The sequence below is a fragment of the Siniperca chuatsi genome, linkage group LG18 (genome assembly GCF_020085105.1).
Source record: "Siniperca chuatsi isolate FFG_IHB_CAS linkage group LG18, ASM2008510v1, whole genome shotgun sequence".
Classification (NCBI taxonomy): domain Eukaryota; kingdom Metazoa; phylum Chordata; class Actinopteri; order Centrarchiformes; family Sinipercidae; genus Siniperca; species Siniperca chuatsi.
In genome coordinates, this window is record NC_058059.1 from 17,317,849 (window position 1) to 17,341,853 (window position 24,005).

Consider the following 24,005-nt stretch of genomic DNA (forward strand, 5'->3'; position numbering starts at 1 on the left):
GTCAATTCATTTCAATTCAGTGGGCGCCCCTGGCATCAGGGGTGGAAAGTAAATAGTAATTACTTTGACACTGTTGTTACTGTAACTCAGTAGCTTTTTCAGGGGGTACTTTTTTTACAACAAATTCTACAAGTGTTGAATATGAAAATGTCACACTTTGGCGAGGGGATACGTCAGAATCGTAGGGAGGATGTAGACTTGCTTAGTTCAACATTGTAAAATACTGTTACTACTACCACTAGTACTCTCAGACGCATGCTTCAGATCTCTTTGCAAATTACATATATCTCCAAAGTCTGCACACTGCAAAGAGTTGATTTTTTTGTTTATATGTCAGATTCAGAGAATGTAACGCTGCCTTGTACATTGGGGGTGTGGAGTCCAATGCAACATCACAGATTTACATCCACTATCTATACCCTCATATCCTTTTTCAGTTTACATTGAGTGAGAAGTGGGGTACACCCTGGACAGGTCACCAGTATATCACAAAGCTACGTCAGATTTATTTATACATTTTTATGTATTTATTGGTCCAGAGGGCAGTTTTACTCACTATTGGCCAACATCATAATTAAGTGAATGTCTTATGACCTTCTCAGGAGGATTTTCTGTATATTTGCTTTGAACCCCTTTCCCCTCATAGAGGATGATCTGTGATAAACCTTACTAATACTAAAAAATATACTTATCATTCATAATCAGTAAATTGCAGAGCAGTTGGTTTGCAGGTAGTGCTGTTGGGGCCAGGAGGCCACATTGGCCTTTTGAGCTGTGAAACTATAAGTTTCTCAGAGTAGACACCAAAAAAATGCTTTCTTTCCCTGTGAACAAGTGGTCCAAGTCACATAACATGTAATCGAAACATTCCTTGTTCAAAAAATAAAATAAAATAAACTTTAGTATTTGTACTTGACTACCTCACATAATCTGGCTACAAGCAAATAAGCATTCATCATGATAGATTTGTAGCAGAAAATGGTAACATACTGAACAATGGCCTTGGGTCAATGCTGCTCATTTTGATGTGTGACAGCAGCTGAATTTTTCACACCACAAGACAAAGTAAGAAAGGTTGCCATGGGTTAAACTAAGGATGGGTTCAATTCACTACCATACTTTTTTCAAAATAAGTCTTGTCTGTATTTTCAATTGTTTAACTTGAGATCCAGTCTCAGTTTCACATGAACAGAAACGCACAATCTGCTGTACTTTATATAAAGCGCTTCAGCCCATTTCTTTTTTTCTCTCCTTCTCTGTCTCTGTATGTGTTATGACACCTCCCCCTTGTGTTCATGTTTGGTACTATGCACTACAACAGCCAAGGGGAGGATCAGAGGGTGGAGCTCCACCTTGCTGCGCTCTGCTCACAAGCACAGGTACATTTTTTTTAAAGGCTGTAAGCCAAAGCCAGCAAAGCAAGTAGAAGCTGTTAGTGTTAGGGAAGTTGCCAGCAGTGGAAATGACATGCAGAGCCAGTGATGTACAGTAAAGACAATGGACAGCACAATCAAGCAGCCAGAGGTTGCTCTTAACTAAATGCAAGTTAGATTTTAAGGGCCTAACTAACAATGGGGAGTTTTGTGACCAATCTGTTTCTGCTCCTGCTGATTGCCACAGGACAAGTTTATGGAGGTAAGGCACTGCAGAGGAGAGAAAACCACCTTTCCTCCTAACTGTGTGAACAATTATTCAACTTTACAGTTGAATGATTTGTTGCGTTGCTATAATAGAACTGGTAATGCTGTAAAAAGATTTCCCTTATAGAAGCATGTAAAAATGTAGTTTTTAATGGTTGCTAATGCAAATTTATTAAAGCTAACCTTTAACATTCACACACAAGCTGTGGTTGTAGTATTGTTGTTTGTACAACCTTTGATTAAGTTAAAATGCATCTGTGACAGTTGGCAGTTTATAAAGGCAGCTTGTTTAATCCAGTCTAATATGGCAATATGCTGCTGTATACTGGATTATTTACTTGATCTGATGTCACACTGCTCACCAAATGTCCTCCTAAAATTAGGTTTCTAAGATTTTCCTCTAGTGATGTAACTAAACACTGCCATCATAACAAGTTGTTCCTTGCTCTTCCCTAAAAACATTTCATTGCACACAGCAAAATCAGTATTTAATGTAAAAATGAACATTTAATCAGTGTTTCTGAATCCACACACATCAGAGTTCATTTAATACTTCACTTACTTTTGAAAAGCCGCCTCAGAGCTTTATCAGTTTTGTCAGTGGACTACTTCTCAATCAACACTTCTGATCAAATCTAAATAATTGCCACTGGAACATCAACATTTCGTAACAAAGGTGCAGGAATAACAGCATATCAGCATTGCTGATTGTACATATCTCTGTACTTATACCTTCTCATGACAGCGCATTAAAGACCTGCATTCATATTCGAGGTATGTCTGTGACTGTAGGAAGATTACTAATAATCCAATGTTCACTGGTATTATAGAGGCAGATTAGAGATAGATGGACAGACATGGGTTATACTGACAGCAGGCCTATAGGCTTTATGCAGAGCGGCATGCTGGGCCACCCTGCTGACTGAGTACTTCTCACTGGGAATAGTCTTATAACACATAATAACAGCCTTGATCATTTATTGCAGGCAGTGCATTTCCCAACCAGAGTTGCGAAGGGATTTAAAGGCAATAAAGTAATAAGCAATTACGATAAATGACACCAATGCAGGCATAAAATGAAAAGAACAAAAGGACAAAAATATGGAATGCAGAAGAATGTATGTAAAGGATGATTATTTTAACATTGTTTTCTATATGTTTTTAAAAGCAAATTTGTACAAAAAGGAAAATCTGTTCAGATTAGATGTTTGACATGTTTAACACACATTTTTTTTTAACCAAAAAAGCTTACCCAAAATAGTTTCACCAAAATTCAGTCAACTGAAACCGTTCCTTAGTTCCTGAATAATTTGACAAATTAATTAGCAACAATATTTAGAAACTGACCACTATGTTAAATGTTAAATGGTTATGATTTCCTACATGTAAAATTGTAGCTTGAGTTGCTGACTGACTTTTATGTGTGTGATGTGGGAACATAAATTATTGGATTTCATGTAATTACACTGTAGAGTTGTACACAGCAGCTTTTGTGAGTAATTTATTCATAAAATGTCTCTGCTTCGTTTTTTTTCCCCCTTCATGCCAATTCTTTTTATTGAGACAGAGAGAGTCTGATGTATAAAACTATTTCTTTAATTTTTTGGATCTGGCCTTTCATTTGAATCATTTAAATGCGCTTTAATAATTTCTTTAAGTTCAGTTTCACTGTCATTCCATACTGCTGTACTGTTTAGAGAGCTTGTTGCTGTTCCCAACCACACATACACACACACACACACACACACATCTCTCTGACCTCTATTTGCTGTGTGTTACGGTTTCCACAAATTCCGTGGCAGTGACAGTCATTTTGACTAAGTGCTCCAATACAGCTGCTTTGTAGGTCAAATTGATTAAAATCAAGACAGCTTCTTTTTTTATTCACAGATGTGAGTGGTGGGTACACTGGCCTCAGTACCAAATACAAGTACACTGTAATACATATAGACATAATTATAAAACCCTAGAATGGAAAAGTGTTGATCAATTGTACCCCATTTGTGTGGGCCTTTAGACAAAAGCTTCTCAAATGAAATGAAATGCAGTGGGATTGCGTCATGCATTTTTAGCCACAATAATTGCAATCTAGCCTAATGATTTTGGAGACCCCCTGACTTTTCCTTTAACACCACCATGAGGTTGACATTTGGGGTTTTTGTGCCATGACATTTGGTACAGACATTCGTGTTTCCCTCAGGATTAGGTTAATTATAAGAACTTAGATGATCCCTTAACATTTCATCTAGCGCCAACATCAGGTCAAAATGTTGGCCAATACTTTGGTTTATGAGCTAATACCTGCAAAATTAATGACATTCATCATCAGTCTCAGCTGTACTTTGTGTTTAGTGCTAATTAAAATGTTAGCATGCTAACGTGCTAAACTAAGATGGTGACCATGATAAACATTATACTTGATAAACTTCAGCATGTCAGCATTGCCTAATTACAGCCTAGAGCCAAGTTCAAACTAGCCATATAGCAGTGTAGTTGATATCTGGCATGCGGGTACAGCCATGGTCTTGAATGAATTAAATAGTTGTTATTTACACCTTTTTATTTCCATTTGAACCATGGGTTCTCAATTTGAGTTTGCAGTGAAAAACAGCTTCTTAAAAAAATTGCTAATTGCTTTACACCAATGATGTTATTTGTACGTTCAGAGCAGCTCTGCCATTGAGAAATGTGTGCACAACTAATTGTCCAATCCGCGTCATTTGGGTCAACAGTGAAGTCTAATTAGCATCAGAACATTTCAGGATGACCCACTCCGGAATGCATTAGTTGTCATTAATTGAATTCGGATAGCAGGTGTAAAGTGCAGAGTAGACACCACATTGACGAGCCAGTCAATACAGATTAATGGAATAATCTTTGCTGGGAGAAAGCCTTTGGTCATCAAATGTTTATTTCATTGTGGGTGTCAGTAGATATTTTTGTATATAGATATAACTGAAAAAGAAATAAAAAAAAAACAAAGTATGCCAGCATGGAACAAATCTCCAGTTTGCCTTTTTATGACTGTTTTATGACTGACCTCATAATAATTTAAGAAAGCTGGGATTAAAACTCTGTTTCAAATCAAGTTAACATGATTCTGACTGGGCTGCAAATCAAAACAGCACAATATGAACACCTTACAATATAATGTAAACAACAACAAGACAAACTACAGCCTTAAATCACGGTGTAGTCCCTCATTCGTCTAGGAGTGTTCTATCGTAGAAAAGGTTTCAGTCGTAGACACGCATCCGGAAGTCATTCTCAATTGTGAAAAAAAACATTTTTTCACAATTGAGAATGACTTCTGGATGGGAGCCGAAACGTCTTGATTCTGAAAACAGTGTCCAGATGACTGACGACTGAAACCTTTTCTACTACAGCCTTAAATATTACTACAGAGTTGAATTAGCACCTTTCTGTCAAAGTATTAATGCTGTAAGCTTCATTACATTTTCTTTTGTTGCAGGGCCATTGGATTGCATTAGATTTCATAGGTGTTTATGATATAGTGGCCACCAACTGTATGTCAGCATATTAATAAAATTGTTTTGGAATACAGAAACTGGTTATTTGTGTTAAAACCCAAATCAACCTTCCACAATTACATTGTGAGTCAGCAAAAACTTTCCATACACCTTTATGGACTTTTACATTGTTGTAGTGTCATTCTACGGTGATGGCTACATCCACCTGCGGACAGTGGAGGCATCCATTCAGACGTTGCTCCATGTACGATTTCGAACCTCCAGTCAGGCGGGGCTGCTGTTTTTGGCAGCTGGACGCAGAGACTTCTTGCTGCTGGAGCTGATCTCTGGACGCCTGCAGGTAGGCTAAAGCACATATTAGGATATTAGCACACTTGTCAAAAGCAAATGGATGGATCATCAAGCAGGACAAACAAATTAATTGTTCATTTTAAAGAATGCAAAGGTTATGACAGGATATTTGTCAGTTTGTTTTTTGGCCAAGGAAAGACCATTTGGATTTTAGCAATATGAACATAAATGAGTCACAGTAAAAGCTGTCCAGAGGCTCTCAAATAAAGATGCCTCACACCTTCAAAACCAGAGAAAATATTTGTCCCTTGGGCCATTTTAGCTCATATACGTATATTGGCATTTACTATCCTGAAGAGAGCCAGAGAGAAGTCTGAACACAAAGCTTGGTGTCGGATTGCTTGCAGAGAGAAAAAAATAACCCCCTGGCACTGGCTTCATTTCAGAACAAGTTCCCTCATGACCCAGGTTAGGAGAGAAGACCACAATAGTTTAATGATAACTCATGAGAGAGTTTGGTGGTGTATGTGGAATAAATCCTTTGATTTACAGTTAACAACTGCCTTGATTTTTTTTTCAATTGTGCACACTCAACATCTCATCATCATGTTATGACTGCTTTTATGTGTTTTGCTTTTCTTGCAACTTTTTCTTACTAATTAAGTTTGTGTTTTGGCACAGAAACAGATATTGGAAAGCATTTCATGTGTCTTGGTTATCACCTTTTATCACTCCTTTCCTCACTCTTTCCCTCCTCTCCTCCCCCTTCATCCCTCAGGTACGTCTGGACATGGGCTCAGGTGAGCGTTCACTACGCTCAGAAAAAGGCATCCATCTTAGCGACCTGGCATGGCACTCCATAGAGCTGACCCATGACCACCATAATGTCAACATGACCGTGGACCGAAACTCTCATACCCGGCTCCGTATACCAGGACCAGATCTGGAGCTCAGTGTTGAGGACGGGCTTTTTGTTGGTGGGGCAGCTGGACTGAACCACCCATACCTTCTCAACATCTCTGCTGGGTTTAGAGGTTGCGTAGATGAAGTTGTGTTCAATGAACATAACCTGCTGTCCAGCCTAAGGCCCTATTCTGGGTACAAGAGTGTCCACGAGGTATCTCTGGGCTGTAGTCCGCAGTTTTCTGCAACAGAAGAAGATTCTGTCAGTTTTTTCAGCTCTAAAGCCTTTATCTCTCTCCCGCCGTGGGAGGTGCCACAGGAGGGGGTGTTTGAATGTGAATTGCACCCCTCTGCAAGAGAAGAAGATGGCATGATCCTGTATAGCTCTGGCAACCAGGGAGGGTTTGTTGCCATAGAGATCAGAGATGGTCACCTGGTGGCAACGGTAGGAAATGGAGAGGGGAGTAAGACTGAGCTGCGTTCTCTAACACATGTCCACAGCAACCACACCTGGTATCCCATCCTGCTGCACCTGCAGCCCCACAGCGTCCAGCTGAAGGTGGGTGAAGAATTGATCAAGGCCAACCTGAATATGGAGCTCCAGGTTATCCAGCTCAAAGGGCCTCTCTTCCTGGGAGGGCTGGACGAAGATGCCCGGGGAGAGGCAAGGCGAGCTGGGCTAATGTCCGCTGTGCCTGGGGGGAAACTGGCTGGGGGAGGAGGCTCCTTTAAAGGCTGCCTCCGCAAAATGAGGGTGAACACTCAAAGAACAGGCCTACCTCATGCTGCCATCACTAAGGACATCACTGTGGGATGTAAGACAGGCAGCAGGCAAGCTCCAGATGCAGTGACCACCACCAGCCCAACAGATCGTCCTGAGGTTGATGTTACAACCACACCACCAATTATCAACAATAAGAAGAACTCTAACTTTTTGTTGCTGAGAAAGCTAGAGGTAGCTGAGGGAGGCCGGGCACCACTGGAGCCCAAACACATGAGGGTAGGACTGGTTGTCTCCTGTTGATCTGTTCTAGTTTTCACTTTTAGTTATTTGACAGGTTTCTTATACATAAATGTCAGTAAAATTAAGCTGGAGTTATGTAGTTTCCACATGATAGCACCAATATATAAGTCAGTTCCTATTTGCACTCCCTTCCAGGTGAATCTGGATTTTCGGAAATTGGGCATTCATCCATCCCAGTTGATGTTCCGCATTGAGGGGCAACCTGTTCACGGCCAGCTCCGTCTGGATCTCAGTCCAGACCCTGATGGGATGCTGGATGAGGGACAGGACAGGACTATCACAATTGGAGCAGAAGAGGTCGACCGGACGTTCAGCATGCTGGACCTGTGGCAGGGCAGGGTGATGTACGTTCATGGTGGGTCAGAGGACCAGCAGGACTTCTTCATGTTTTCAGTTTTCTCCAGTAATAAGAAGAAGCTTCCTGTGTTTCTGAAGGGCAACCGCCTGCACCGGTTTGATATTAGCATCAGTCCTGTTAATGATGCACCTGTGCTCAGCCTGCCAGAGGGAAATCTTTTCACTCTGGTGGAGAAGTCCAAACGACCGGTAGGTACAGCAGAATGCCCGGATAGTATGTATATGTGTGTATACTATAAAATTAAAATGAATACAACCACAATATCCCCAGCTGACAACAGATGTGCTGAGAGTGTCGGACCCTGACAGCAGTCCTGCAGAGCTGGTGTTTAGCTCCCTGGGAAACCTCAACACTGACGTTGGACACCTTGAGCACCAGGATTACCCCGGAAGGTTTGTGTTACGGCTTCTGAGGCTTTACAGTGCCTTGCAAATCTTCTTACAACCAATCATAAGAGGTCTACTGGAGAGAGATGGTTTTGAAAAAAAGGTTTTGACAGAACCTATTTCAAAGACTTGTTGAAGAGGTTGTTAAATGTTAAAATAATACAATCTTTATCCAGATCACACAAAATATTCTATACAAAAATGAATGCTAGTGGATATATCTTTGTGTTAGCAAAAAAAAAATCAACATCTATTAAGACAGGACCTGACAAATTAATCAAAATAATATAGACAATTCTGTGGTTGCCAGATTTTGATATGGGCATGTCACATTCCACATTCACTCTAAGCCACTTTTGTTACCTTGTTGCACCTGGTTATGTAGCCAAAATTAATGCTAGCTGCTGCTACAAGATGTGATAGTGTTTCAAATCAGATGAGTATCATTACCGTTTACTGTTTGTCCTGAGTGGACCAGGACCTTTTGTTGCAGTTAATGATAGATTACCTCTACAAACCATACACATATAATCAAGGTGTCATTCCTCATTTATTCATTCATTCATTCACTCATATTAATTTTATTAGTGTGACCACTGTAATGTTCTGTAGTCGATCCTGACCGCCAATCACCTTTTGCAATGTCAAGACAAACAAGCAGAATACGAGACAGAACAGAACATGGAAGTTAACATCTATGCATCTATCTTCCAGGGCCATTAACTTGTTCTGCCTGAATGATCTAGAGGAGGGTAAGATCAGCTTTGTCCACACTGGGGTCCCCACCTCCAGGCTGGCACTCAGGGTCAGTGATGGGCAGAAGGTAAGTAATTTAGTAGCATGTCCAAGACACAATAAACCCATAAACTGTAACATTAGGATGTGAGATTTAGGGTTGAGGCATTTAGCCACGCTAGCGGCTTTAGGGATGGCAATGTGGGTCTGCCGGTCTGCTGGTCGTTTGGTTGGTACATGACTTTGGTCCAGACTGAAATATCTCAATGGCTATTGGACAGATTGCCATGACATTTAGTACAGGTATGCATGGTGCCCAGAGGATGAAAACAAGCAACTTTGGTGATCCTCTTATTTTTCATCTAGCGCCACCAGCAGGTCAATGTGTTCACTAATCCAGTGAAATATCTCACAATCTACTAAATGGATTGCCACATTTTGTACAAACATTAATGATTATTAGATATTATTAGAATCCTAATGACTAGTGATTCCCTGACTTTTCCTCTAGCACCATGAGGCTGACATTTGTAGGTGAAGTGAAATGTTTTGACAACTATTGGATGGATTGCCATGAATTTGGTACATTTATGTCCCCCTCAGGATGAATTATTATCACTTTGGTGATCCATTACTTTCCATATAGTGCTTTCATCAGGTAAAAAAGTTTTGTGCAATACTTACCTGCAAAACTAATGACAGTCCCATCAACTTTTGATGTACATTGTATTAATTAGCAAATGTTAGCATGCTAATATGTTAAACTAAAATGGTCAACATGGTAAACATCAGTATGTTAGCAATGTGTCATTGTTTGCATGTTAGCATACTGATGTTAGCATTTAGCCCAAAGCACCACTGTGCTTGAGTACAGCCTCATAGAGCCGTTATTATGACTGTAGACTCTTTGTCTTGTTGACTTGTAGGTGATTGTTTTATTGCACACACACACATTTAATGTTGCCATTGAGTTATATCTGTATAGGCTTAATTAACCATGTGCTCCCACTTCTCTAATCTCCTCATTCTTCTCTCCTCATCTCCTGTTTCCTCATCTCCTCCCTTGTTTCCTCTCCCTTTGTCTCATCTCATCTCCTATCCTCACTTCTGGTGTTTCCTTGTTCCCTGTCGTTTCAATAGTTGAGCAACACAGTCGTTTTGAGGATTATGGCGGTGCCACTCGAACACAAACTGGTGAATAACACCGGACTGGAGGTGTACCAAGGCGGGGCTGCCATCATCACAACCTTTCACCTTGCAGTACAAGTTAATGTGGCTGATCAGACAGTGGAAATCCGCTATGACATTACAGAGTTGCCACAATATGGTGAGCTCCAGCGGTTGCACTCAAGTGGCGACTGGAAACCGACAACTTCCTTCTCTCAGAAGCTTCTGGAAAAAGAACGGATCCGATACCTCAGCACTTATCATGGCCTTCAGAATAAGAACAACATCACTGATCACTTCAAATGTAACATCAGCATCGGTTACCTGGCTACTGAGGAGGTTGTTTTCCTCATCATGGTACACTTGATCCACTTCAAGGTCACACGCAGCAAGATGGAAGTCAACGGTGTTCAGACTGCTGCTGTCACTCCCGAGGACCTGCATGTGATTTCTAAGGGTGTTAAACTTGATGAGAGTGACCTCTACTTCAGGCTCCTAACAGTCCCAAAGAAAGGGCAACTATTCCTGAACAACAAAGTTCTACAAAGGAACTCAACCTTCAACCAAAAGAATATCACCGATGGCTTGGTGAAGTACGAGCTGCTCAACAGGCTGCATGATGACACAAGAGACACATTCAGCTTTCAGGTGTTTTCAACACATGCCAGCTCAACAACTTACGACTTCAGAATCAACATCAAAGCCGAGTCGACTGCCATCACTGTTGTAAACAAAGGCCTTTCAGTCCTGGAAGGAGGAAGTAAAGTCATCAACAAAGATATCCTGTTCACTCACACTGCAAGTAACCGGGAGGTCCAATACAGCATTACAGTGAGCCCCAGGCACGGACAGATAAGAAGGATCAACCTTTCCAACTCAACTTCCATTAACGACAACATTGTGACATTCACAAATCAGGATATCATTGGGGAGAGGATCATGTACGTTCACGATGACAGCGAGACCAAGCAGGATTCCTTCACTTTTCAAATTATGGTTTACAAACCACACAAACACACCAGCAAGAAGGAGGATAGAAACACAGCCGAACACACCTTTAATATCTCTGTGCAGCTCGTCAATGATCAGAGACCCGTCAGGGTTGTCGATAAAGTTTTCCATGTGGCCCGCGATGGGCAGAGATTGGTGACGTTGAATGACCTTCGTTACCGGGATGATGACTCGAACTTTGAGGACAGTTGGTTGGTGTACACGCGGAGGGGGATTCCAATGGGAGAGCTAGTGCTGGCCAGTGATACCAGTCACAAGCTGTATGAGTTCACACAGCGGGACCTCGAGCAGGTTCGCACCATTTATCTGTGAAGATTCTTGGTCATCCAGGTGGTAGAATATTTAGAATCATAAAGTCAAAGGCATGGGGATTTGTTGTTTTAGTCTTCAGATGTTTCTGTGTCATGATGTCAATAATTCTCATGTGATCCTCAATGTCTGACTAATCCAAAAATAGGTTTAAAAGCCTTGCAACTTCCCTTTTACTCACCTCTGCACACTTGGCCAATTGCTGCATAAAGTGGGTGTACCTGTCAGATCATTGGTTTGAAAAGACACAGTCCCAATGTTGGAAAGGTGTGGAGGAAGGGATTTCAGATGCTGTTTGAAGATCAGACAATCACTTTAAAATAGCAAATCCAGCTGCCTTTGACCTCTAGATACTCTGTTGTACTTAAAAAGTAATACTGGTGTTTCTTCAGTTCGTAATATTTTTTGTATAAAGCCTGCTGATTCCTCTTCTGTCATCTCCTCCTCTTTTCTCTCCTCTCAGAAAAAGGTGTTGTTTGTCCACAGAGGAGTGAGTTTCGGGCGTTTTGTGCTTTTTGTATCAGATGGGAAACATTATGTTTCAGCACTGCTGGAGGTGATTAGAATGTCTTCACACTTTATGTATTTTATGGTTATATTTATTTATTTATTTATATTTTAAAGGGAAAATAATTGTAAATAATTAATTTCTGTCTCTGTTGTGTAACTGGCTGGTGCAGGTGATGGCCCAGGATCCTTACCTTCAGGCTGAGAACAACACAGGCCTCACGGTCCAGCGAGGTGGGATCACAACCTTGACCTCTGCTAACCTCAGCGTCTTCAGCAACCTTGACATCCGAGACCCACAGGAAGTGACATTTAAGGTCTTCCTTCCACCTAAACACGGTGTGCTCTGTTTTAACGATGCAGATCGTGAGACTGTAACAGAAGCAGATGCAATTTCAATATTCACCCAGCAAGATTTGGTGGTAGGGCGAGTGGCATATCACCACGATGGCAGCCATGAATTGTCTGATTGGTTCAATGTGACGGCTGGAGCAAGGGAGAAGAGCACAGAGAGGCGACTGGACAGAGGGAGGAGGGAGGTACATCTGGACATCGGAGTGCCGGTAAAAATCTACCTGGAGAGTCACCAGAGGCCACCAACGGTCATAAGTAACCATCCAGTAGTGGTGGCAGAGGGACAGAATGTCTCCATAAGCAGGGAGCACTTAGAGGTAAGCCAATAACCATAACATAGTATACAGTATGACTCATTACTTAACCAGGTGGTCACTTTCCAGCCTGTATTTGATTCTGACATTGCAAGAGAAGTTACTCAATACTTGACTTGGCAATATATCAAGATGTATTGTTTATTGTCTGTAATGTGATCATACTGTGGGAATTTTATATATGTAACAGTCTGCTTTCTAAGTAATATATTTTCCAAGGTAACACTTCAAAGCAATTACTGAGTCAGATTTCTCCCTAATGATACTTGGCGACTGAAAATGACAGTTTCGCTTTGACTTTTATGCAGTCCAGTGACAATCTAGACAATCTCTCATGGGATTTTCCATATCTAAACGGGTTCAATTATATCTGTCAATATCAGAAGTTCATTGCAATGTTTATTTTGTTCCATACAGGGTGCCCACCTGTATTACATCACTCCTGTGACATTTTATAGTTTATTAATGTCATAGTTTAATGCCATTGTTATAGTTCTGTATGCAGGATTTGTCATCCTCATCTTCTAGTGTACATACGTACTATATCATATTCAAGTGTTGTTTAATAATGAGGCCTGTACTAATAAACTAGACATATTTCCATATTATTTGCAAATATGTTTTGTTTGAACAGGTGGTTCATGAGGACAGCCAGCCCTCAGAGATAGTTTTTACTGTCCAAAGTCCTCCCACCCTGGGCTTCCTTCAGAGGTTTTCCCCCAACGACAAGCACCAGAACAACAATGGAGAACAACAGCACCTCTATCAAGTACAGTGAACATTTAACCCAGCTTTTGTTAGGTTTAAAGCAGACTAAGTGGAGCAGGAAGATGTTCCACTATATTAACAAGCTAACCACAAATTTTGCCTGTCTGCAGTTTGGTGCTGGGCAGGTATTGTACAGAGGGTTTATCTGCTGATGCTGGAAACAGGGTTAAAGGCCCCAAAAACCTATTTGCTTGATCAGCTTCTTATTATGAGCCAAGTTTTTCATAAGAGTTAGAACAGTTTTGGTTGTTTCACATGAGAGATTTCTGTTTTTGTCCTTGCTTTTCTTACTTGTTTGAAGTGGGTAGGGCTCAGTTGGAAAAAACATGATGTCACATATTTCTGTGCACCAATCAGAGTTTAGCAACATTAGAATCAAAATGTGGGGGTCAAACCTGATCACACCCACACAGTCCAGATTATGCAAACTTGAAGTTTTTAACTCAAATAAATAGTAACTTAGGAGGTTTTCTCCTAACTAACAAACTAATTGTTGCTTATTTAGTCATGAATATTTAATGTTATAGAGAAGTACTAAAGATTTTAAGTGAGGCGAGCGGTTTTCAAATGATTGCAAACTGCAATTTCACCGCTAGATGCCACTAAATCCTACACAGTGGACCTTTAAAGTGTCAAAGGATTCTCACAGAAACAGCACTTGATGGGTTTGTCTACTCCATTCCTCAATGCAGGCCATCAGAGAGCAGGCAACAAACTCTTTCACCCAGGAGGACCTCAACCAGGGATTGATCATTTATCATCAGCAGGCTGCAGGAAGCACCAATGACTCTGTACTGTTGGAGGCAACCAACGGGGTCACAAAGGTCGGACCTATCAGGCTGGAGATTGATATCATCCCCATCCTGCTGCCTCTACAGGTAAAGAATGTATGTATAGATGTTAGATGACCTCGAAAATGGAAAGAATTGCATGAAACAGAAATTAATTTTCTCAGCCAAAGGATTACACAAAAACAGAATCAATTGATCAGTTAGTCAACTTTCAAGTGACCCACCAACAAACCAGTGGATCAATACTATCATCTGTTTGATTCTGTAGGTGTCTGACTTGACCCTTGATGAGGGGTCGTCCCTGCCACTGACCTCTGACATCATCAAGGTCGCCAATCATCACTTCTCAGGGATGAACTTCCTGTACCAGGTCATCGTTCCCCCACGAAACGGACACTTGGAGCACAGCCGGATCCCGGGGATGCCCATCACTGCTTTCACTCACACTGAGGTTCAACTGAGCACACACACAAATACACAGGGGACATTTCTTCAAATTGTAGTTTGGACTCTTGTTCTTTTTAAATTGGGAATTTAAAGGGTAATTGGGAAGATTTATGCTCTAAAGACTATGTGATCCAATGAAGGTTTGTTCATTAGCAATGCACATTTCTGAAAGCAGCACTTTGTTGGGAGAGTAACCATGTTAGGTATCTAGTAGGTTGAATATTAAAATAAAAACTCAACTTAATAAACCCTTTTTCGCTAATGCATATTTAGAAAAGGGATCCTTAAGATGCACTCAAGTTCTTCCTGTCAGAGCATCTAAAGATGCTTTTTTGAAAACACTTCTTAACAACAATAAGAGGCATGGGAAAGAGATTTTACAATCATTTTAGTCTTAATTTGCTTTTGGGAAATGATACTCAGCTGTGCCAAAAGACACTTTGACAAAAGACACCTCTGTTTTGTTGCTGTGTTCAGCATATTCAACATAAGACTTGTTGGTCTTATGGGGTCACGACAATGGCTGCTTAATGGTCATCACACACCATATCTGACAGATTTTTCATTAAATTAAATGGCGAACACTTATATCTGTGTATTCAAATTTATTTATTTATTTATTTGATCAGGGCCATGTTAGATTCAGTCTCTACATGAATCTTCTCCACCTCGCTTCTGTTTCCAGGTGGAACGTGAATACATCTCCTATATCCACGATGGCAGCGACACACAGAGAGACAACTTTACCATTGTGGCCAATCAGACGGAAATCAGGAAGCACAGTCTGCCCTGCACAGTTCACATCAATATCAAACCCGTCAACGATGAGACTCCTGTTGTTGCAACCAACAAGGGTCTGAAGGTGGGAAGTGACAATATACAACCATAGGACACGTTCATAAGGAGTAGACATGATGGTTATTATCAGCCCAAATATGGGAGTCTGATAGCATCACCTTTTCTGAATAAAGAGAGGCTGATTAGGATTACTTTGAACTACGTTTTGGATCAAAAAAGGAAATATACATGATTAGGGAGTTCACAAATGACAAAACCCATTAGGAGGCATCGGAATCGGTAAATATATGTTGGCCTATAAGTAACAAGAAATAGCAGTACAGAAAGGTCAAAGTCATGTTTGAGATCATGTAGGAGCAGTCTCGCTATTAGTTTGTCTAAGTTACGAATTTTTCAACTGTAAAATGTCCCGGTTAGTACATACCTTGGTCACACTTCATTAATAACCAAATTTAAGGGAACCTTATCAAATGTATTTGTTTGTGTTTATGTAAAAAATACACACCCGCATATATATATATATATATATATATATATATATATATATATATATATGCTGATATATCTTTATCGAATGTTTTCAGCTCTCATATATGGTATTATTTTGTTTTTATATGGTAATTGTAGGTATTACACTGAAACTCACTTGAGTATGTTAATACAATAAATTACAATTAAAAGAAAAGTCTTTGGGAAATACTCTTATTCGCTTTTTTACTGAGTTAGATGAGAAGATATAACGTGTTAATTAGTTAAATTTAGAGTTAGGTGGATGTCTTTCCAGTCTTTGTGCTAAGCTAAGATAGCCACCTTCAGACGAGTGGTATCGATCTTCTCACCTAAGTCTCTGCAACAAAGCAAGTTAATTTCCCAAGATGTCAAACTATTCTTTTAGTAGCTAAAGTTGATAGCCTTCCAATCCTTTCCTTCCATCTTTCCTCTCATTTCCTCAGGTGTGGGTGGGTTCAGTGACAGAAATCACCATAAATGATCTTAGCGCAGAGGACTCGGACACTCTGTCCGAGGGGCTGGAGTTCATCGTCACACCACCCAGCAATGGCTACCTGGCCCTGAAGAGTGCCCCCTCCAGACACATCCTGAACTTCACCCAGAATCACATACAAACCGGACAACTGGTGTTTGTGCACAGTGGTAAGCACATTTTGCTATTTGTAGTATGTTTTTCTAGACTTTTAGACTAACAGATGAGTCAGTCTGGAATAAATGATGTTTTCTTGATGTTGACTCTGTTCTTGTGTAGGTGCTTTGTCAGGTGGCTTTCACTTCCAGGTGAACGACGGCGTGAACTTTGCCCCTCGCCAGATCTTCAGCACATCTGCCCACTCCCTGGTCCTCACCCTGCAGAGAAATCATCCAATGGAGGTCTACCCAGGTGGTTTGACACTCAGGACTTGCACAAAGACATTTCTCTGCTCAAGTACAGTATCTACATGTGGTTTTTAAATCCAAACTGGTGAACTTGATGAAAATATCACATATAAACATATAAAGTTATGTTTCTGCCTACTCAAACACATTACAGTACCTCTGTGTTCCAGTCAGTGCCAGGCTGATAGTGCCACTTTCCACTTTATTCAAGTGGTTCTAACCTGTAAACATACACACTTCACACACATCAGTAGTTTCTGTGGTCAAGGTTACATAAGTGAAGCTGTTATTCTGATAGATAGTCAAGTATGAAACATTCAATATTGTATTTGCTGATATTAAAAAATATATATCTGACTTATATTACTTATATTACTTGTGGTGATAAAGATATAACCATACAGTAAAATTACCTTATGACTTTACTAATATAGCAAATCATAATTTTCTATTTAAAATATGTATTCAGATCATTCAGAATTTACTACTACAGTATGTGGTATCTACTGATAATACATTTAACCAGAATCATTCACTGCCTCTTCTCTGTCATTGTGAGCTTTTCCTCTCTCTCACTGTGTCTTTGTTACCTTTAAAGGCTCTGTGACACCAATCTCTGAGCAGGAGCTTCAGGCCGTAACCAACGATGTCATTGACATCAGAAGAAACCACTCTGTGGTGTTTGCAGTGACCGCACCTCCTAAACTTGGTCGCCTGGTCCGACGTATGCCCGACAACTCTACACTAAACATTTCCACGTTCACACAAAGCATGGTAGGGATGTGTGTGTCTGTGTATGCGTTGTTGTTGAAAACTTTACTTCTCTAATAAAATTATTCCCTTTCCCCCTCCTCATTTCTTCGTCTCTGTCTCTCAGGTGAATGATGGAATTATCTTGTATGATCAGAACAAGCCAGAGTCAGTGGGATGGTCGGCTGCAGATGCTTTCTCTTTCACCGTGTCCTCCCCTCCAGCTTTCCTTCCTCCACACACCTTCACCATCTTAATCTCCTACCAGGCCAACGAACATCACGACAACCCTCAACACAAGACCAGACTACTGAACAACGCAGGTACTATGCGACTGCATGTTGATATTTATTGCATTTTCCCTCTCAGTACAGCATAAACAAATGATAAATACTAACAAGTTAAAAATTATTTCAGATGTTCTGCATTGACATAAGTATTTAAACTCTTGGAAATAGCATCACAACTTGCAGTTATGAGTAGCTCCAGCTACAGCCGGATGAACTCTGGAAAGACAAAGCCAGATTATATACTTTCAGATGGATAAACACTTGTACCAGGAAGAATATAAGTTCAAGAGGACCAATTGAGGTGTTTGTATCTGTCATTCAGGTGCTGTGGTGGCCGAGGGAGGTAGGGTAATGATTGACAGGTCTAAACTCGATGCCTCAAATCTCCTTGGGAAAGTCCCAGAGCCCCACCGGAAAGACCACCACATCCTGTACCGTGTGATTTCCCTGCCACGCCACGGGGCTCTGTCTATACGAGGACACAACCTCACCAGGTGCTTGGATCCTTTCTTGGTGTCTCAATAAATTAACTGCTTCAACAAAAACATTCACCAAACACTACTAACAAAAAGGCAAACTGAAAATTATATTATTGTAAAAACTTTAAATAAAGCCTCAGGTTAAGAATATCCAGTGTGGTCCTTTTAGGGGTGAGATGTGACAGTTCCTCTCAACTTAGATTTAACTCATGCGTGGTTTCCATCCTTCACGTGTTTATGTTTTTCTTTTTAAAGACAACCTTGAAAGTAAATAATAACAAATATTTTTATATCCGTCTTTTCTCAGGAACCAACCTGATTTCTCCCAGGTCACCCTAAACAAGTTAGGCATCACATACATCCACGATGACTCAGAGACGACGAGCGACAGCTTCACTTTCCGGGCCTGGGTGGCTCCTCTGGATCTCTCCTCGTCTTCCTCCTCATCTTCCTTGTCTGCTTTTTCCTCCGATTCCTCCTCCTCCTTTTCCCCTCTCTATTCAGCCTCATCGTCCTCCCTTTCATCATTAGACGTGATTTCTCATCCCCGTGTCAAGGACAGCTTGGCGGTGACAGAGACATTCAACATCACAGTGACGCCGGTCAACGACCAGCCGCCACTCATCAGAAGCAGAACCCCGAGTATGAAGGTTGTAGTTGGAGAAAGAGTCGTACTCGGACCAGACAATCTGCAGGTGGGCAAAGTGCCAATGTCACACCAGATTAAATTTATCTTAATTATAAAGTGTGTAGAAATGTTATTATTTTCCAATGAACCACTGGACTATCTATTATATTTAGATGTTACAGTTTTACAATTGTAGGTAGCTTGCCTTTGCTTGTTAATGATGGTGTAAGGAGATTATAATATTAAACATCCACAGTATTCCTCCAATGCATAAAGCATCAAAAATCATCAAGTCACAGTAATAACAGGGATAGTGATATTTTGAGATGTATTAAACCAGCAGCAACAATATTTGAATACGAATGTTTACTTTGAATGAACATTCCTTTTAGAGTCTTATAAAACACAGTCCTGTCAATCTACATGTCCAGGTTGAGGATCATGACACCCCTCCAGAGGAGCTGCACTACCTCGTGATCAGTAAGCCCAACAACGGCTACCTGACACTGGGGGAAAGACCGGAGCCAGTGACCTCCTTCACCCAGTATGACGTCAACCACGGCCGGCTGCACTTTATACAGCAGGTGAAGAGTCAGTCTGCTGACGGCGACTTTACTGCTACAATTCTTTTTTACAAATGCGTGTACATTAGGGATGTCCATTTGAAGCCCCAAATGTGTGTAGGTTTTATGTGATTATAGAATTGTATAACAGCATCTGATGGCAAAAGTTTTTGCTTGTAGAAAAATGTGCATTCAACACAAATGTTCAGATCCTACAAATTGGGGGGTTTAAATAAAGTTTTTTATCCTCCACTGTGTCAAAAAAGTTTAAGCTACAAAAATACAAATTTGTCTTGTCTTAAAAATAGGTAACATGTTTTAGAAAGTGACATGTGGATGCTTTAAGAACCAGAGCATGTTAAAGTCAACCTCTGCAAATCGTAGGCTTTAGGTTTTTTAAAAATGTATTTTTCCTGGCCCAGCAGTAGCCATTGATTGCCATTCTTTTCAGTGTTGTGTGGAAATCAGTTTGAGATATGTAATTCATCAGCGTCTTATTTTGTCAGTTACATCATTGTTGTGTGATAATGTTGTGGGCTCTTAAGTTTATTTGGTGTTTTTTCATTCCATTTCCACTCTGTTTTTTCTCTCTTTTATCCTTCCTGTGTTCCTACTATGTCAGGGTGAGCCCTCAACAGGTGTTTTCTACTTCAACGTAACCGATGGTCATCATCGTCCACTCTACAGACTGTTTAGTTTGGAGGTGATAAAGCCCTCTGTCTCCATGGTGAACAACACTGGCCTGTCATTGGTTCAAGGCAGGACCGCTGTGGTCCTGGCAACCAACCAGCTTGCAGCTCAAACCAACAGTCGCAGCCCGGCCAACATTACCTACACGGTCACCACACACCCTCGCCACGGACGCATTGCTATTAATGACCAGGAAGTCACGACCTTCTGCCATGAGGACCTGCAGTTTGGCCGTGTTGTCTATCACATGACTGATCTCAGCGAATCAGAGGACAGCTTCCAAGTCTCAGTGTCAGCTTCATCCCCTGATGTTGACTATGGAAATGTAACTGCACAGACGGTGAAGGTAACTGTGCGGCCGCTGATCTACCTGAGGGAGCCAGTAAGAGTGCCCAGTGGTATCGCTGTGAAACTGGGGAAAGCCATGATCGATGCTTCTGAGCTGGCGAGAATCAGCCGAGCTGACCCGGTCTTTGAGGTTCTATCTTCACCAAAACATGGAAAACTAGTCAAGGTAAAGCTTTTGATAAAGTTTGATACTTGTGTTTTTGCACAAGAGCTCAACTCCAATTTGTGTACATATGAAACTTGTAGAAACTTGACACTCACTTGTGATAGGTAAATAAATGTTTACTGTGATGGATAGTTTTCACTCCAACAACTTCACTCCACTCAGAACAGTATGAAATCGATAATAAAACAGAAAGATTACAGAAACCTCAGTTACTTGTGTCACTAATCATCTGATATCAGTTCACTCTCTCTTCTACTGTGTCTGTGTGTCCATGTATGCAGATGACCTATGACCCTAACCGCGCATCAGAGGTCCTGAAGTCGTTTACGTTCCGAGATGTGGTGCAAGGCCGGGTCGCCATCAAGGAGACTCTCAGTGATGGTGACAACCAGCTCCATAATAACAAATCAGCACTTGCAACAGCTCGAGGCCACGCCCCCGCTACACCTCTCAATGATTCTTTCATCTTCCTGCTGAAGGCCGGAAACGTCCAACCAGCGAAGGGCGAGCTTCATTTCACCATCTTTCCCCACCACCAGATGCATCATGTTCCAAGTGTTTCAAATAAAGCAGACGGTGCAAGTCGTGAACACACGACGACCCTTCTGCCGACACATAATAGGACTACTACCGGAGGAGGAAGAGGAGGTGGACGAGGGGGATCCACGACGCGCAGCGGGATCGGGGTGGGATTGCCCCCCGACATTTTGTTACATAAGAACAACAACAAGACACAGCACAAGTTGAGGCCTCACAGCCGCTGGGGGAACCACACACGCAGTGGGAGTCATGGAGGAAGATCAGGGAGCAGTGCAGAGGGAGCAGGGGGAGGTCACAGTCATGCCCCACAACCACACAGTCCTTCTGTCTCAGACAAACACGGCCCAGCAAACCCTCCTGACATCCACCCGGTTCACGTTGAGGTCCTCCCTCGCCCAGCATCCGACCCTCTTCTCATTATCCTGCCGCTGCTGTCGTGTTTGCTCCTCATCATAATCCTCGTAGTTTTGATTCTGGTGTTCCGTCGCCGGAAGGAGAAACAGGCCCAGCTGCGGCTCCTCCAGCAGCTCGCTGCAGTGGCGTTACCCACTGACGAGGGCACTGAGGGCAGCCCTTACCTGGGCCGGGCGGAGCGGAGCGTGGCTATGCCCTCTGTGGTGGTCACCCCGCTGGGCCCTAGAAGCTGCCCTAACTCACCCAGGGTAACCATAAGTCCCAGAAGGAAGAGTCTGGCCCCTGGGATGACCTTCTGGGGGCCATTTGAAGCTGACAGGGGAGGTGGTGATAGAATTATTAGAGGTGGTAACAGTAGTGAAAGAGATAATGTACCATGTGGTAATGCGGTACCAGCTGTCACTGCAGGATTCAAGACCTCTCTGAGATCTAGGTCTCCTACTCCAACTCTTAAAGACAACCAGTACTGGGTTTGATGGAAGTAATTCAAAGACAAACTGTGCCTTAGAGATGTATTTTTGGTGTGAAAGGTATACATGGCATGTGTGTACTCTCCAGGGTACATCTATAGTCAACTAAGGCACATTTGACCTGCTATGAACTTTTTAAATACAGCACAAAAATATGCACATTTATTGAAGAGATTGTTGTTTTTGTAGGAAATGTATAAATTACATTATATTTAAGTCATTTCACTGAACCAACTTGAACTGAACTCTGGAAAAACTGTTATTTAAGACATTACACAGCTACCTAGAAGGTGTGCGGTATTATTAAAAGTAAACAGAACCCATTATTACTGCTTAGGCAGCTGTTTGCCATTGGCATTTTCCAGTTTTTATGCAAATATGCAATTTTTGTAACCAAAAGTGACTAATTCCTCTGCTTTTAACTTCTATAGTATTATATTTTTGGAACTGTTGCTGAACACGGAAGTGAAACACAAACTGAGTGAAGCATTTACTGTAAAAAAAAATGTCAGATTTAATGTAGCTGAATTTGCTGAAAGTTAGCTCAAATGTGAGTACTCTCACTTACAATATTCTAACTGTACAGAGTTGATGTGTTACTTCTTCAAAACTATGTATGTCAGCTGGTAGATCATAGTGTTTGTTTATACATGTGACTAAAGGTACTGTAAGCTTCCAAGTCCATGCATGCAAACTATTTTAATAATATTCACCCCTCACAGCCACAGGTGTCATTTAACTGTTCTGCACTTTTCTGTTTCCTATGTCTGATTTCGTCACAGCTCAAGGCAGTGAGCTATTTCTAATAGTCTGTATAGTATTAACAAAGACATCGGTAGCTTCCTAAGGTCTTTACTGACCAACACTTTTGTCACGTTTGACCCATTTTATGCCAGCCTCTGTTTGCCATGCACTGTGAAAGATTTATTTTTAATAAAAGATATTTCTTAAAGATGTCTGTGTGTGAAAAATAAACAAAAACCTAAGTGCAAACAATAGTCAGTGGAGTAAAATCTAAGAAAGAGGATCAGAATTCATCTTTTTCAACTCATGAGCTTCCTTTTGTGCAGTGTTTTTTGCTCTGTTAATGATCAACAGCAACAGACTGTCCATCTGCTGACAATGGGGATGCACATTTTAAAAGCGGAGTACTTGAACACATAAAAAAACGGATATAAAACTGACTTAAAAATGGACAAATGTGTGACAATTACATAAACCCATTTTAGGTTTTATGTAACTTGCATACGTAGGCCTCAGCCTTCAGAGCCATTCAATAAGACAAAAAAAAGGCTTTCACAATCTACAGGTAGATATGTTTTTTGTTATTTTAAGTGTATGACCCAAATATGCACCACAACACTTGCAAACATATGCAAATTATCCTGAATAAATTACTTTTGTGGTCTTTAAGTGGTTTCTCAACCTTGTCCTGTATATAAAGTTTTAGAAAGTTTTTCTGTTTTTAATCAAATAATTTGTGTATGTAAATGTTTTTTAAATTACGGCCAGCCTGACCAACAGGTACTCCTGCTGTGATACTTTTAAAACTTGGTGGATTAGGTGCAGCATTTAGAGAGCAGGAGAGACTTTTTTGTATGTGGGAGAAAATATCTTAAAAAAATAATCTTAAGAATATCTTGAATTGAAAGTATTGGCTGATTCAGAACAGCCAAGAATAGTCATTTGAAATTATTATCAAAAACCAGTAAAGAAGAAAAAGAAAACAGGGAGGAAAGGAGAAAGAGTCTGGTCTAAATAATGAAGAGCTTGCGACTGCAGTAACCTGACATGCAGTCTGTGAACTCTGGTGTCAGATATCAGGGACTGGAGTGCTGCTGCCTCCACATGAAAAACAAGTGATAACACGCTTATCTTTGGGAAAACGTTGCACTGAAAACACACTAAATACACATTTTTATGAAAATATGATGGAGCAGTTGTCTTGTTTTAAAAAAAAAGTGATTTAAAGAAATAGTCTGAC

General features: G+C 41.0%; 1 protein-coding gene across 2 annotated transcripts; it reads left to right on the forward strand.

The window, feature by feature from the left end:
• The first annotated feature begins 1,409 nt into the window (after positions 1-1,409).
• LOC122865711 (chondroitin sulfate proteoglycan 4-like) lies at positions 1,410-23,434 on the forward strand. Of its 2 annotated transcripts, none has more exons than XM_044174525.1 (22): positions 1,410-1,635; positions 5,308-5,471; positions 6,201-7,325; positions 7,485-7,895; positions 7,978-8,099; positions 8,808-8,916; positions 9,969-11,297; positions 11,779-11,871; positions 11,996-12,493; positions 13,125-13,259; positions 13,951-14,145; positions 14,318-14,500; positions 15,182-15,358; positions 16,248-16,446; positions 16,556-16,687; positions 17,282-17,457; positions 17,561-17,756; positions 18,046-18,217; positions 18,510-18,897; positions 19,262-19,414; positions 20,016-20,597; positions 20,879-23,434. In XM_044174525.1, exons 1-22 carry the CDS (start codon positions 1,572-1,574, stop codon positions 22,025-22,027), a joined length of 7,752 nt encoding a protein of 2,583 aa, XP_044030460.1. In that variant the 5' UTR covers positions 1,410-1,571; the 3' UTR covers positions 22,028-23,434. The 2 variants fall into 2 exon arrangements, with proteins under 2 accessions (XP_044030460.1, XP_044030461.1); XM_044174526.1 differs by having other exon boundaries at positions 13,951-14,136.
• Positions 23,435-24,005: the final 571 nt, after the last annotated feature.